The following is a 17,083-nucleotide window of genomic DNA, read 5'->3' on the forward strand; positions in this document are numbered from 1 at the left end:
GAGTCAGTTAAATTTCACTTGTAGTTTAATTCTCTGCCTGAAAGGGCCGTCTGTTTGGGAAGCAATGAGCAAGCGTCTGGATAAATGAACTTGGATTATACTGTATACTTGTATGGCAGTTTCTAAAAGGATGTTTTGATATAGTTTTGATGTTGTTAAACGTGGACCCCTATGCTTCAATTCATCATGAATTTTCTCTGTTCACCGCCACTGGCTGGACCAGTTGGGAACCACCGCCCTAACCAATCTCACTCCTCTTGCCTCAACCTAACCAATTCAACCACCAAAGGCAGTGACGACTACCCAATCAGAGACAGAGTAGAGCAGATGAAGCCTTTGCCATCCTAGGAAAGAAATTTTGGCATCCTGCTACGTCACCTGACTTCATAACTACTACTGCTACTAGAGGTCAGCGCCTAACAATAAATGTAAATAAAGGTTGTAATAGCCAGCTCGCACGGACGCCGATCTGTTTAATATGTGAATCAGTGAGCTTTAGAGGTGCTGGTTGGTGGATTTTGTTATTGTTGGTCAGAGCCAGGATAGATGTTTCCTCTTGTTTCCAGTCTTTATGCTAAGCCAAGCCAAATCTTTCCTGGCTGTTGTTTCAGACACATAATACAAACCAAAGTAAATATGTGCATTTAACAAAAATGTCAAACTATTCCTTTAATTCAATTAAACTTTAATGAGGAGCAAAACATGTGACAGCATTTTGAACATAGTAGAAATCAACCCTGGAACATGTCAAGCAGCATTTAGCCACATGCCATAATGAAAGATTTTATCAGATGATCCATGGATGCTCAGAGTATAAACAACAAGCTATAAGCTCTAATCTCTTAGTTCAGGACAGAATCCACTGAAACTATGAAAATCAATATCACAAAGGGACTGACCCTCAGATAGATATAACCATGAGTGATGTTTTCAAATCTCATTACATTAAGACTTGAATTGTTGAACATATTCTGACCCTAAATCTCATTCTTATTCACTTGCCAAATTATTTGGATTGTGGACACACTGTAGCTTCTCGTAATGACTGGCGGCTGTTCAAAACAATGTCAGAAGGACTTACATTGTTCTCCATCTAAAGCCTCCAATTGTCAGTCGTGCTCCTACTCCAAAATATAAAATCAATGAGACTTTTCTCTTTGTTTGGAAGGGAGGCAAAACACAGAGTGAGAACTCTCAACCTTGTATTCAGAATTTTTATTCACATAGTTAAGTCTTGATCTGCCTTTTATTTTGTGCTAAAAGTCTTAACAGCACCGATGGACCATCTACAAAGAAAAGTGACAAAGTGTTCCAACAGAAACAAATAAATCCAACCTCCTGTTTTTATTATTGTGTTAATTCTCTGTCCCCTCTGTTTCTGTTTGTGCAGTTCTCTGGATCAAGCTGCAATAGAAATTTTTTGTGTGCAATTTACAGCTAAAAAAAACCACAGAATTTTAAAATGTAAGAGTAGAAACAACGAAAAAATGTTTTTTTTAGCAGCTTTCTAGGTCAAGTATCTCAGTATGTAATGTGCACTATTTAAGAATACAGGCAGATGAACTGGTGTGAAACATGTCTTAGGTGTAAATTCTAAATGATAAAATATATGATTGTTTGTTTCTGGTGACCAGAGGAGCACCACGGAGGAACCAGGGGAGACAAGGAGAGGAAGGGGTGGACATAGAGGCATGCAAACTCACATTCACACACACTTACGTCAGTTTACATGAAACACGAGAGCAGGTTTGCAAACAAACACGCACACACACAGCGCTCCCTCCATCCAACCCCTCCGATGTAGCATGCAGCATCTCAGTGAGAAGGAGACAGACAAGAGCAAATGGACATACTGTAGAAACCGGCCATGACGGAGTTTTGACAGTGGTCCCCCGTATAGTCATTGGGACACCTGATGGAGGGAAAACAAGACACAGAGGGGGGAAGGGAGGTGGGTTAGGGTTAAAGATACAGAGGGAAGAGAAAGAGGATAAAACAGGAGGAGAGAAAGAAGGAGAAGTACATGAGGACAGATAGAAAGGAGGGCAAAGGAGAGAGGAAGGGAAGGAGGGAGACATAAGAGAGCAGAGAGATGAGGGATTAGAAACAGCACAATCCACCAACTACAGAGAGAGCGATGACCTGCATACCGTGACATCACCGCCATCAAAATGACATCACTGCTACAGTTAAGACATCATCACAGTCATGGGGGTCATGTGATGGTGGTGCAGGAAGTAGGAGGGGTCAAATGTACAGTTGTTAACCTCCAACCCCTCTCACACACAAACACAGATGCACGCAAACACACAAACACACACTAACAGTTGCGTTATTATGGACTCACATTCACTGCATCCATTTGTTAACCTCTGACTAAAACCATGATGAAATAAAGAAGCAAAGCAAAGGAAGATTTGTTAAATACAGTATAAAATAAGTCTAAAAACAGTAAACTGTAAAGTGAGTTTCACAAAGCAGAAGCAAAGTAAGACGAGAGAAAACTTTCCTGGCATATATACCTGCATGCTGCGTGGGTCATTTATTTTTAACATCACATTCAGTTCTTCTTAATAAGTGTACGTTCTCATGATGTTTTTATTTTAAAACAAGAGTCTGACATTATCAAAGATTAACAAAACAATCTAACAAGTCAAAGGACAACAAGGTCATCTTCATCAGCTAACATGTCAGCCAGGATGTGTTAAGCAACATGCAAAGAAAGTCTGCACCAACTCCTAAGAAAATCTGATCTGTTTCTTTAGCGGCTAAATGCTCCACTTTCTTCTTCACTAACTTTGTCTGCTGTTTGGGGCTGAGTAGGTAGCATATTGTGGGTTTCAGCTGACTGCTTTTATTGGACATCAGGCTGATGAGAGCTGTGAGAGTGAACCTAAACATTAAAGTTTTGGGCCACTCATAGAATGAGCCTAAAGAAACCATAATGAGCTGCGGAAGCGGCAGAAAATAAGTTATCATTTTCTGTGGGTTTGTCACTACAAAGGACCAACAGGGTGTAGGGGTGCGCACCAAACTTCCAAAGGTGCTGCATCATGAAACAAACTGAAGACAAAAATCAGACAAAAAACTCTTCATCGTCAAGCATGGTCAAATGACCATCACAAAGCAGAACAAGCAATAGTCACACACACATTCATCAAACAGGTGGTTGTGATCAGTATGATTGGAGTCAGACTGGACCAATCAGATAAAACCGTCTCATACTCTCATATAGGGGATAAAGCATGTGTCATTATAAGTGACACCTTTCACATTACGCATATGTCCCACTGTAACTATAAATATAATAGCTGGAGCAGCTTCAATGCAGTGCTAAAACAAAATGTACTAAAACAATTTTATAAACATACAAAATGTGGATGGCATATGGAATAGGGGCATCTCTGACTCTCTGATTGGTCAAGTCTTGCCTATTGTTGACTGATTAACACTTTATTTAATCATTTGTTTTTTTGGTCACTAATCCATATTCTCATTTGAGAGAGTGGCTTCTATTTTTTCCCCACACAAGACAACAAAAGCTGAAACACCCAATTAAACAATTTACGCTCTTGCCTTGGCATATAAATATATTTCATAATACGTGTTCAGACAGACAGAACACCGCTCTTAGTTTGATTTCATAGCCTTCCTTTTTGTGGTTCTAAATAGATCTTTTAGCCCTTAGATAGAGATGCAAGCCTGGATGTGTGAAGAAACCTGGATACAGCTTTGGAGGTGGGGCCGGTTCATTCCTATGAATGTTGCCCAGTGGTGCAGGAAGCCAAATAAGACCAACTGCTGCATATAAAATTATCCAGATGATCTGGATTGCTTCCACACTGTGTGTATTTCAAAATACACTTGAGTTTTCACAGGAAATTTAACGTTTACACACAGTCTCTTTCAAATTAAACGCACTACATCAGTACAACACCGCAAATGGACATTTCTTTTCCTTCAACATCAGACGCATGTGGCTGGGTTTAGGCAACAAAAACACCTGGTTGGGTTGAGGAATAAGAAGAGGGTTTGGCTTTATAATCTTATGGGACACGAGCACCGCTCTCCCGGGTGAAAGCTGGTGTTTGTTGAACCCATCCACCACCGCTCACGCTTGCCCCAGTCAGACTTTCGCCGCCTTAACTTTCTGTTCTTGTCCCACCGTGTTTCCCTGTGAAGCCGCCAGGTGCTGTTAAACTATAACGGCGCCAGGCCAAGTATCATGCCATCATTAAAGGACAGCTTTTATCATCGGTGACTGACGCTGCAAGTCACTACCCAACCGCTAGATTTTGACAACTTTGGAGTGAGACCGGGTTTATGGAGTTAGATTTGTGTCTTTATTACATGCAAGAAAATAAATGATATGAGAGAAAAAAAATGTTTGAGAGAAAAAGTGTTCACACTGATAGCAAAAAATAATAATATTTGAGACTGAAAAAAGTTTTGAGAGAAAGTATTTTGTCATACAATATAAAAAAAAATTTGAGATTTAAAAAAAACTCTCAAAAAACTTTTTTTACTCTCAAATATTATTTTTTTGCTATCAGTGTGAAAACATTTTCTCTCAAAAAAAATTGTTTCTCTCAAAACATTTTTCTTCTCTCTCTCAAAACCTTAGTCTTTGCTCTCATGTCAGGATTTTGCTTTCGCTGCGAAAATAATGTCATGAGCGGGGCCACATTCCTATTGGCCAGTCTCAATCGAATTGACAGCTGAGTGAGGATCGTGTTGGGAGTCGAATTCAACTGAATCATTCATCCACCATGGTCGATTCACCGGCATAGATGCGCTGCGTTATTTGGGAGCAGAGACTCCAATGTCTGGGTAAGATGATGACACAGATGATGAATAATCCAGTTGAATTCGACCCCCAAGACGATCCTCACCCAGCTGTCAATTCAATTGAGAGTATAAAAAAAGTTTTTTGAGAGAGAGTTTTTTTTTTTCAGAAACCTTTTTTTAAATCTCAAATTATTTTTTTTATATTCTATGACAAAATACTTTCTCTCAAAACTTTTTTAGTCTCAAATATTATTATTTTTTGCTATCAGTGTGAAAACTTTTTCTCTCAAACATTTTTTTTCTCTCATAACATTTATTTTCTCGCACGTAATAAAGACACAAATCTAACTCCATAGGGTTGGCCAAGCTGGCTACTTGCGGTTTAGTGCTCTGCTGACTTCAATGGGGTTAAAATGATTTAATCATGTGGCTCTTCTAGACTTTCAAGATGTTATTGGACCTAATGGATCAAATTCTGAAAACGAGTCAACGAGTCATTCTGCAGACTGAAAGAAAATTTATCCACTGATTTACAGACATCTCTTTCAAAATGTAAGTGGGAAACAGTCTTTTTTGGGTCACAGGGCATCACGTGACAGTGTAATTCCACTGTTTGGCCACTGCAGAAATTGTCTTCAAAGGCAAGTGCACTTCCTGGGGCCTGTTTCTATACACGCCCTTCTGATTTTGACAGAGTTGTTAATTAATTCAAAAAATAATTAGCGCTCTATTAGCGCCACATTCATATGTGAATGCTCTCCTTCATAAATTTATGCCAAAATAGGCTATGTATTGACAGTCAAATCAGGCTCCTTAGATCCTTCTTGGACCGAATTGTCAAATAGTCAGCTATTCAGGGTCAGCGCTGATACAGAATATGTAAACATACTGCATCCCTGGCCTCCTGGATACTTCTGTTTATGACTTGATCAATACGATGCAGTGTACAGTTACAGCTGTGGTTAGAACTCCAACCAGCACATAGTAGACTGTGCCTTGTAGAGGTCAGTGAATTTTGAGGTCAAGGTTTAATGAAGCTGAAACTTGGGGTGGAAACACCCAGCAGGAAATCAAATAGGTGTGCCCTGTTTAATCATGCACATGTAGCGGTATAGGAGAGTGCAGCCGCAACAGAAACAACATCCTTGCTGTGTGTGAAGCTGTGCTTGTGTGTGAAAGCCTGGTAACCCATCGCAAACTTGTCACGACAAAAAAAATCTCTACATGCACCCTGTAAACTAAGCCTTACAAAATGAAGACTTGTCAAAATGACCTTCTGACAAATGCAAAAATGGCGATGTGTAAAATATAACTGGTTTTAACAACGACAGAAGACTGACACACACACACACACACACACACACACATACTGCACATACACACAGAGATACAGAGAGACAAAGAGCCCTCCACAGTGTGTGAGCATGAAAATGGTTGGAATAGGTTTTGGTATTTCTCGGGCATAAATAACAGCAACAGTTTACATGCAGCTGCAGAATGTGGTGTTTTGTTTCTGGATGGGTGGCGAGCTGTCAGTGATACCACGGGCTGAATATGATTCATATTCAGGCAACAGCCATCAAACTCACAACACTGAAACTAACAAGTAGGCTCCTCACTGCATCACAGTCACTCCAAAATTGATATACATATACAGTCCAAAATATTTTTATGTTTTTTGCTACTTCTGATGCAAAGTATTGATACTGCCACTCTTTCCTGTGAATCCTTATCTTTACCCAAAACACTACAGGACCTCATTTCAACTGATGTCCTTGAGAAAATAAAGAAATCTTTTGGAGAGAGCGCTTCAAATTCTGAAATGTCTTGAATTATGTGTTATAATGAGTGTCATGGCTTTTTACCCAGCCAGGCATAATTGACTTCATCTCTTTATTGCTATAAGTGATAGTAGATCAGCTTTTACTGCAGTCAAATGAAAAATAGGCATGTTATAGAAAATCTGATCCAACTGCAGCGCACATTATACCGTAGATGAATCACAGCAATTGATGAACCACAGTGTTATGATATCATGGGTGTGGCCCCATTACAGTCATTATAGCATAACAGAAGCTCTCTAGCTCTAATAGCCGTATTGTATTTATTACAGTGATTTAATATCTGGTCAACAAATGTATCCAGTTTAAAAGGCAAGGACCTCTGTCTACCCCCATGCATATACTGTCTATATAACTGACTGGGGATCCTTTTCTCCTCTTTCTCACCACTAAAGAGACAACTTGCTTTTTGAATCAATTACAGCAAAAACCCTCGGAAGAGCCCACTCAGCAATTTCCCATAGAGTTATAAATAGAGCAGAGAGAGAGAGAGAGAGAGAGAGAGGTGGGAGACACTCGGAGCAGAGGCAGCCCTATGCCGGCAGAGCTTTTACTGTATATCATTTCTTTTCTCCTTCGCCTCTTTTCTTTCTGCCTCTCATTTCCACTCTTCTCTCCACCCTTTTTTTATCTGCACATGCTTGCCTCCCCCCCTGCCCCCCTCCCCCGACTGTACTGTTCTTTCAGCCCTGGGAACGAGCACAGAGGGGAAGAAAAGCCAGCACACCTTTTGTTCCAACCATCTGAATGAAAGCAAAGCCTGTGATTTATTTTGTTATATTCATTATACAAAGGCTCATCACATTTAAGAGAGTGAAAAAAAACACAGACAGCCATGGACATTATGTCAAAGCTTCAATATTAGCCTGAACTCATGGCATTTGTAGATTAGATTGATTAAACTTTATTGATCCAAATAGGAAATTTGGCATATTTAACCTATAGCTGGGAATACATGGGCTAATGTTTACAGCTGGCACCCGGCAGAGTTTCGTAATAAGCTTTAGATTGATCACAGCTATCTGCAACCCTACACATAAAGCTATAACATAGGTTGAAAGGAACATTGAGTAAGTAAGACACACCAAGCTTTCACTGCCAACAGCTTGCCAGGGGGCATGTTTGCATGTACTGATCTCCACTTTAACCTCCACACTTTGTTTTAGCCAGGGTGCCTTTCTGTATGTGCTGTCCTCCACTTTAACCTACAGACTCCATTTTGCAGTACAGCATTACTTTCCCCTTCAGGGAAGAGGAGATTATACGTTTCCATGGTCGGCACAAAGGAGCTTGCAAATACCACCTCAAATTTCAGGGATATTAACAATTTTTGCTGGCTGCCAGTGCCATGTGGTGTACTGCATCGTGAGCGTCTTGGTGTGTGAGTGTGTGAGTGGGGGTCTACATATCTCTGAAGCGAACAAGCCGAGCAGACAGTCTACAGACAGCCGTCTTATTTACATCCTGTTATCCACTGGCCCAAGCAGACAGGCCAACAAAGGATGACAAAGCTGAGAAGCTACAGTAACTCTCTGGAAACTGCTGGCTGGTCTGCTGCTACCTTGCTAGCCTGCCATAGCTTCTTGATATATGCCGTGCGTTCGCATGTAGCACAATCATGCACAGGAGGTTGTACAGTCCTGCCCATTTTGTACTCCTAAATTGCTATATACGCAGCTTGTAATGCCTATATGCACCCTCTCAAACAAAGTTTTCTGCTTGTCAGCACCATGAAAAAAAAAAATCCTGATTTATCCTTCAGCAATGACCGGAAGGTATATCAGATGAGAGATAGAGAGAAAGGCAGGGGGAGAGAGAGAGAGTGAAGGGGGGAAGCAAGGGACAGAAATATGTATTTATAGAAAGAAATGGAAATGAAGAAACAAAGAGTGTAGATCTGGAACAGACACCAAAGGATCTAAGGATGGATTTCTAGCAGATACATCCAATTGTACAGGAAGCATAACAACAAAGCTCTTGATCATGCACGTCTATACACGCCATCTGTCAGCTGCACTGTCAGGGGAAGTGTTTGTTACACATCTACAAAATGACCCCGTATGTATAGCAAGTTGGAACTGAAAGATTACAAACTTCAGTTTAGAAAATATAGATTTCACAAAGAGAAACACAAGGACTTTTTCTTAGCTCAGGTTAAAGGAACAGTTCACCCCAAAATCAAAGATACGTACTCTTCCTCTTACCTGTAGTGCTATTTTTGTGTGCTGGAGATATCAGCCGTAGAGATGTCTGCCTTCTCTTGAATATAATGGAACTAGATGGCACTCATGCTAAAAATATACATTTAATAAAACTCAAAGACAATGTCTCTTTCCAAAAATCATGGCCTGGATACTCAAGATAATCCACAGACTTTTTTGTAAGCAGTTTTATGTAGGAACTGTTTTCCATCTGCAATCTATTGCTAGCTCACCTAGTACCACTGAACTAGCTAACATCACAGCTCCGCCAAGGAGGACGCCATTAAAGTTTACAGCTCGTGCTGTAGCGAGCACAGGCCTCTCATCCAAGGGTGTAGTTTGGTACAAAGAAAATAGTTCCTACATGAAACGGTTCACAACAAGGCCTGTGGATCAACTTGAATAACGAGGTCATGATCTCTGGAAAGAGACATTGATGTTGAGTGTTTCAAATGTTTGTTTTTTGGGGTTTTTTTGGTGCTTTGAGCACCACAGGCCAACTGCCATCTAGTTCCATTGTTTTGGAGCGATAGCAGACATCTCTGCGGCCGATACCGCCAGCACTTGGCACCTCACACCAAAACAATCCTAAGTGAAAAGAAGCACTACAAGTGAGACAAAATATGTATTTTTTCTTACATTTTGGGGTGAATTGTCCCTTTAATACAAAGTTTTGGTTGCAAATGCAGTTTGTACAGCATTAAGCTTACAGTTGTTGGCCTACTGTGCCATTTAATGTATACCAAAGAAGGGCAATCTTACTAGCTAATCAGTCTCGAAACCCATCTGCTATTGGTCTGGGCCAATATTCTGGGCTGATCCAGTGTAGCCAACAGATATCCAGGCCACAACTGTCTTTTCCATTTGCCTGTTATATTAGCTTATCTCTATAAATAGATATCTGCATATGAATGCAAATAAATTTGACAACGGTCGTATAAAATTAACTCATCCTCAGACGATAGCCACTGGATTCCAAGATTGCATTTCAACCAGTCAAATGTACTTGGTCAATACTAGTTGGACTACAAGCAGAAACCAGAACACTTCCAGTGCCAAAGTCTTGTCCTATCACCTACAGATTCCGCAACAAACAATAAATTCTCCTTATAGAGACCATTACTGATATGATGCCATTTTCAACCTCTACTCGTGTGAGGTGCTGCAAGCTCCAGATTGTTGTAACCAGGGTTTGAATATTCTCCTTTGTTGCCAACATGCATATTGCTGTCAATGTAACTTGTGACATGTTCATATAAATAAATATCTGTTTTTCTCAGTAATAAGTTCATATAACACAGCAGTGATTCATCTGATATCCAGTTCATGGAAATTTTCTTGCACTTGCTGTTCTAAACACCTACCAGTCTGGTAGCTCTTTCCTGGGAAAAATCCTCCCACTCACAGGAAGTGATGCATTTTATGTTAACAGTTTATTTCAAATAAACAGAAGAAGAAGGACTAGATACTTAGCATGCAGAGTGAACCCTGTTAACCACTCCCTCTCTGCGTCAATGCAGAAATAGCTGTGGCGTCACTATTACTACATTTCAGATCCAGCTTGCACAAAACATGGTGTATGTCTTACTCACATTATCCCCACACAGGAACTAAGCACCTGCTCAACATGCTCAGTTTAAAAAAAAAACAACAACAACAATCACACTGGCTGCTCTCTGTCTGCTTGATGCATTCATTCATGAGTGTGTGTGTCTTGAGTGTTGACTGCCAAACTACATAGCAGCTACAGGGTTTCTTGTCACAAAGTAAAAGCTTTAAAAAAAAACAAACACAATATGAAAATACACATTGTTGTGATGATGTGGATTTGGTAGCTTCCTCCAATAGAATGTGCATCAAACCTCTCTCAAGTCTTGGAAGGCTGAGTTTGACGCAGCATGTGAACGCACCACAGCACAACATCACACATCAGCTGCACAGTCACAGATCAACCTACCAAACGGTACGGAGCAGGATAAGTAAGACAATAACAATAAAATTACAGAACTGTAGTCCAGTAAGAGAGGGAAACAACTTCAGAACAGATGGACAATACAGTAAATACCTGTGAAGTATCATATTTACTTCTGATCGTGCCTCGGTAAAAGACAATGCTGTGTGACTGTTGTAGTTTTTCAGTGAACACTGTGGAGGACTCAGCTTTATGCAATCTCACCTATAACAAGCACTTTCGCTATGTTGCAAGCTTCCCCACGATCCTCTGCTCTCTGTCAACTTTACAAGTGAGAGTGAAGTGACAAAAGTGGTGGTTACACCATATTTGGACTTTTCATTATTAATAATCAAAGTATTCCCACCAACAGATTATCAGTTTTGGCTGATGCTAACACTTTACCTGGGACTAACTTAATTAAGGTAATACTGCCAGACTATTATCTTAAAGTTACATGCGCTGTCAACTACAGTTGGCTGTTCGAAATTAGTAACACTGTGGTTATGGTTGCTAATAAATTAGCATAGCTGCTAACAGTGACTAATGACAGATGGAGGTGAGTGACAATAAATAAATAAATTAATAAAAGGTAGGCTAACACAAAATCAACTGTGCAGCCTCTCTGATAGTTGAAAAATATAAAAACTTAGGACATATTAGTGTATATTGAAATCTGTCTCTTCTCACCTGTCCTCTTTAGGTGTCCTCAGTATGCAGGCATTTCATGGTTACATGCCAACAGTGTGACCGACAACAGAGGCAGAAGCTAATATACTACGTCAGCGGGATGTCCTCTTTAACTTTTCATGCCTGTGAAGTTCCTCTGAGCAACACTGCACTCTGCAAAAACATTTTTCTTTGCCACAAGGTCTACAAAAGTAGAATCACCTGCCATGCTACACAAGTAACCTGCTTGCTAACTGAACACAGACCAAGGAGACAATACTGTCTGATGGAATTTGAAAACCTGTTAAAAAAACATAATTGACTATAAAATCAATAACTTTGCCCCACATACTGTCATCACCCTGCATATGTGCAGGTTTATGCTAACTGTTTCCACTGGCTTGCACTAGGGCTGCTCTCTGAAAGTCAGAGATATGAATCATCAGTCGGAGGCCCCTCAGTCGACTGAGACTCCACAAGTCGAGCAGTCAGTCAGTGTGCAGCGTACTTCTGGGGATGTTTTGGTCCCCAGATTTAGCTGCAGAGTGAGCGCTTCTCACTTCCATACTGCTCTCCGGTACAGGCAGCTGCAGACCCAGACCCAGGGAAAAGGTTCATTTTAACTCCCTTTACGTATGGAAATTGAAATGACCATTTCAAATGTTATAAACTCCACTGCCCTTATACTTCCACACGTCCCTTATGATAGCATAGATACAGCCAATAGATGGCACTAGAGGGTGGAGACAAAAGTTTCACACATCAACAAATGAGGTGATGGTGGAGGAGGTCGGAATATTGTACCTTTAAACGGAGGCAGTATTATATACATACAAACATGTGGACAAGGAATTATTTTCACTTTATTACTGATTACTTCCGTTCCGCCAATATTTCAATTTCTTCGCTGTCTCCTACAGTCATATCTCGCTTGAACTATGCTACGCTGCCCCCACAACCTCAGGTGGTACTGCTCTGTTTCATCCATATCCGTAAGGTTTCAGAAAATGTGCACAAATGGACGAAATGAACGCAGAGTACAGACAGAAGGCTCAGAATGTCTCCGCATCTAACATTGAGCATAACTGAACCCTTAGTCTGAGTGAGATAAAGGCAGCTGCCAGCAGGAAGAGAGGCTTTGCCCAGCCAGGCTTCGAGAAAACTTTATCTACTGCCCTCTGCTTAGAAAGTTAATACAATACAGCCTCTGACATTGTTTGGTACCAGTGTCTGCAAAAATATTTTGACATTTCTGATTCGTCATTAGCATAGTTAACATTAGCCTGCATTAGCTTGGAGGGCTAGCTCCCCTTGTTCGCTATATTACATGAATATCACTGTCACCAGAACGTCAATTTAAACTCTCAAACTCTGTAAAACAAGGAACAAATAGTAAAATATTTGTATTGAACAGCCAAATCTGATTCGAGTTACATAATTCTGAGCTGGGTACAGCCGTAGATTCTACTATCATACCATATTGCTGACAGATGGAATCCACACCACCAGTGGAATATTAAAAGAAAAACAAGACTTTGTAAATATAATTTGTAACGAAAACAAACGTAGTTTAACTGTTTGTTCTTCTCTAATACCTTTGCATTTCTCCTCATTTTTTAATGACTACCCATAACCAGAAGCATTTCACGTGCTACTGTCACAAGCAAAATTCACACACTGTAAAGTGATCTGCTTGGAGCAAGATGCAACCAGTCTGAATGCGCATGGACATAATGTCTGAGTTAAGATCTGTTTAAGCCATCTGCTCTACACAAAAACCTGTTTTGTGACAATTGTTAAAAACTATAAATAACAAGCCTTAGACACAGTGCATGGTGAGTGGCTGAGTGGGCTGCAGGTGCATGTGGGGAGGGTACAACCAGGGAATGGAAGACAATGTAGCGCTGTGACCAGCGACATAGTGTCTGAGACCAGAGAGACAGAGACAGAAAGAGAGAAGGAGGGAGGAAGACAGGGGAACGACTATACAGTGATGACTGAAGGGACGGGGGGCCGACTGAGCATCCAACTTACTTGCAGGACAGCTGGTTAATACCATGAATGAAGTAACAGTCTCCTCCGTTGACGCAGTAGGCCTTCTCTGTGTCGTTGCAGCGCCTCACATGAGTCACACCTGGAGACGGGGTGGTGGTGGTCACTAGGAGGACAGACAGACAGAAAACAGATGCAAAAAAAAATGCTGTCACCTTTTTGTTAAATTTTATGGCAGCCACAGCACTAAATATCATAGACCACAGTATGCCACATACCTTTCAGACCTCTTTAGTGAATTTCAAAGAGCTTAGTGTGACAAATCTATCTACTCTTTGGGCAGGCAAAGACAAAGCGAAGGCTTATAAAGAAAAAAAATCTTCCCTCAGAAACACTCTGCAGTAGAATTTCACTATGGAGCAATGTGGGTGTGTTTACGTGTGTGTGTGCGTGCATGTGCTTCATCAGTCTCAGGAGAGTTTCACTCTCTCTCTTCTCTCCTTAAAAACTACAACAGACTGCATCACTAACACCAGCTCAGGCAACACAAGCACACAGAAGCTAAAGCAAAGAGACAACTCAGCACCATCTAGTACCATTTATACACACACACACACACACACACACACACACGCACACACACACACATATACAGCCAATGAAGCACCCAGCGTATTTTACACACGTGTGCACAAATGTGGGCCTAACACACATCTGTGAGACTGAATACACACACACACACTCACACACACACACACACACACACACAGTGTTTAAGTGCTAGCACACGCTTGATCAACTGTGAGGCAACTGTTGTATAGACCCACAGCTCCTCACAGTACTGCTGCATCCTTCCATCTATAAACACACTGTAGATGTTGAGACTCTACAAGACACTGTGGGTCTATATGTCGGTGTATGTCTCATAAATCTTGTGCATGTCACACATAATACTAACAGTCTCCTCCGTTGATGCAGTAAGCCTTCTCCGAGTCGTTGCAGCGCTTCACATGACTCACACCTGGAGACGGGGTGGTGGTGGTCACTAGGAGGACAGTCAGACAAAAAAGAGATGCAAAAAGAATTGCTGTCACCTTTTTCTTAAATTTTAGTATGCCACATACCTTTCAGACCTCTAGTGAATTTCAAAGAGCTTAGTGTGACAAATCTATCCACTCTTTGGGCAGGCAAAGACAAAGTGAAAGCTTATAGAGAGAAGAATCTTTCCCCGGAAACACTCTGCAGTAGATTTTCACTATGGAGCAATGTTAGTGTGTTTACATGTGTGTGTGTGTGTGTGTGTGTGTGTGAGTGTGTGCTTCATCAGTCTCTCTTCTCTCCTCAAAAACTACAACAGACTGCATCACTGACACCAGCGCAGGCAACACAAGCACACAGAAACTAAAGCAAAGAGACAGCTCAGCACCATCTAGTACCATTTATACACACACACACACACAAACACACACACACAGCCAATGAAGCATCCCGCGTATTTTACACACATGTGTGCACAAAGGTAGGCCTGACACACATCTGCTGGCACTTAAACACTAGCACACGCTTGATCAACTGTGAGGCAACTGTTGTATAGACCCACAGCTCCTCACAGTACAGCTGCATCCTTCCATCTATATACACACTGTAGATGTTGAGACTCAACAAGACACTGGGTCTGTATGTCAGTGTGTGTCTCATAAATCTTGTGCATTTTACACAAAATACTAACAGTCTGCTCCGTTGACACAGTAGGCCTTCTCCGAGTCGTTACAGCGCCTCACATGACTCACACCTGGAGACGGGGTGGTGGTGGTCACTAGGAGGAGGACAGACAGAAAACAGAGGCAAAAAAGCTGTCATAGTTTTGTTAAATTTTACGGCAGCCATAGCGCTAAATATCATACACCACAGTATGCCACATACCTTTCAGACCTCTTTAGTGAATTTCAAAGAGCTTAGTGTGACAAATCTATCTACTCTTTGGGCAGGCATCAGTCACCTTCCTGTGCTCGCTGCAGCTCTCCAGCTCACAGCTGCTGGTTTTGTGAGTGGAAAGAGCCAGGTTCAGTCGGATACACCTGCTCCCCCAACACACTTCTCTCTTCTTCTTTTTCAAACTTTCAAAAACTGACTGATCTTGACAGGTACTATATTATGACACAGGCTAGGTAAAGGCCAAGACACATCAAACCGACATCAAAAAACTAGTGGCGATAAAGGCAGACTGTTGCGTCACCTCATGTTGCCTGTGCCTCAGCCAAAAAGTTGCACACAAACACACCACAAAGATTATAGCTGATGGCCAGCTAGCATGTAGGTTCTGTGCCTGCATGAGAGGAAATAACTCTCCATAGCAACAGGCGGCTCACTAGTTAGCCAGTTAGCACATTAACAACACAACCCAGTGTTTTAAGGATATTTAACGTGCACCAACGAAGAATACCACAAACAATTATGAACTGTTTCTGCCAAAGGCTCAATAGATAAAAAACAGTCTTTGTTTCAATTTACCACCCTCTTGACTTTAGTCGTTTGTTTGCTTCCCTCACTTCCAGTTCTCTTTTCATGCACTGAGCTGAGCTGCCAATCAGAGTAAGCAGCACTGCTTTCTCTGACGTTGATTCAACATGCTGAACTGGCCGAAAAACAGGTGACAAGGGCCGACTAGTGCCAACGGTGTGGGACACAACATGGCAACTAGGGCAACAGACACTCACGATGGCCCAACATTGACCAACGTCCAACTGACGGCTTGGTGTGTCAGGGCCCTTATACAACACAGTTTGACCACTGTTGGCAAATTAAGTTTGTGATTACATGATCAGATTGCTGCATCTTTGAAATTAAGTAATTAGATTAAATGGACAGAAAGGCCCAGTATCAAGTTTTAGGTTTTCAGAATGACAGATGAAAGAAAAAAACATTTTGGAACAGAGGCTTGAAGAGTAGAGCATATACGTTACAATCAACATAAATTAGTCAGACTGTGAATAGAGAGATAGATAGATAGATAGATAGATAGATGTGTCATTGCTCACAGATCTGCACGCTGATAATACTCGTGACATTTTCTTGTCCTAGTGAGTTTTCAGCCACACAGGTGTAGTTGCCCGAGTCTTCCACACGGACACGACTGATCTGCACCTTTGAGTTTTTTCTTCAGTGACGAGGAACAACAGGCAGAGACAGAAGAGGGAAAAAACAGGGAGACACAGAGGGTGATACAGAGCTGATAAAAAGAAAGTGTCAGTTATTGTTCAAAAAGTAGCAGACTCATCTTTGACTGAATGAGAAATTTAATTCTGGTTCCCAGCCCAGACAAGCAATAAACGACTGATCGTTATACACAAATGTTCGTGGTGATTGGCCATCGAAGCAAATGGACAATTATTAAACTGGGACCAGTCACAGTCTTCCTGTAATCTTTACAGCATTACAGGAACTGATTACAAGAAATGGCACTGTATCTGAACTGAGAACACAAACCACAGATAAATGGGTTATAACTTTAAAATCAGTTTTAAACATTCATTTACAGCAAAAAGTCAAACACAAACTTGTTAATGCTTTACACCAGTGAATAACAGGGTGTCATTAGAAGTGTGTATGAGTGCAAAATAAGTGTTTGATTCACTCTGTAA

General features: G+C 41.1%; 1 protein-coding gene across 4 annotated transcripts in view; it reads right to left on the bottom strand.

Moving 5' to 3' along the window:
- Positions 1–17,083, bottom strand: part of nrg2b (neuregulin 2b) — an 86,482-nt gene that overhangs the window by 23,312 nt on the left and 46,087 nt on the right. For 2 of the 4 annotated variants that reach the window (XM_033633094.2, XM_033633092.2), the window contains exons 3-7: positions 16,481–16,599; positions 15,172–15,258; positions 14,401–14,487; positions 13,485–13,608; positions 1,854–1,912 (exon numbers count right to left, since the gene is read on the bottom strand). In XM_033633094.2, coding sequence (XP_033488985.1) covers positions 1,854–1,912; positions 13,485–13,608; positions 14,401–14,487; positions 15,172–15,258; positions 16,481–16,599 — 476 coding nt within the window. The remainder of the gene's footprint in view (positions 1–1,853; positions 1,913–13,484; positions 13,609–14,400; positions 14,488–15,171; positions 15,259–16,480; positions 16,600–17,083) is intronic. The other 2 variants (XM_078169198.1, XM_033633095.2) reach the window with 1 other exon arrangement.

Source organism: Epinephelus lanceolatus, chromosome 7, assembly GCF_041903045.1.
Source record: "Epinephelus lanceolatus isolate andai-2023 chromosome 7, ASM4190304v1, whole genome shotgun sequence".
NCBI lineage: Eukaryota > Metazoa > Chordata > Actinopteri > Perciformes > Serranidae > Epinephelus > Epinephelus lanceolatus.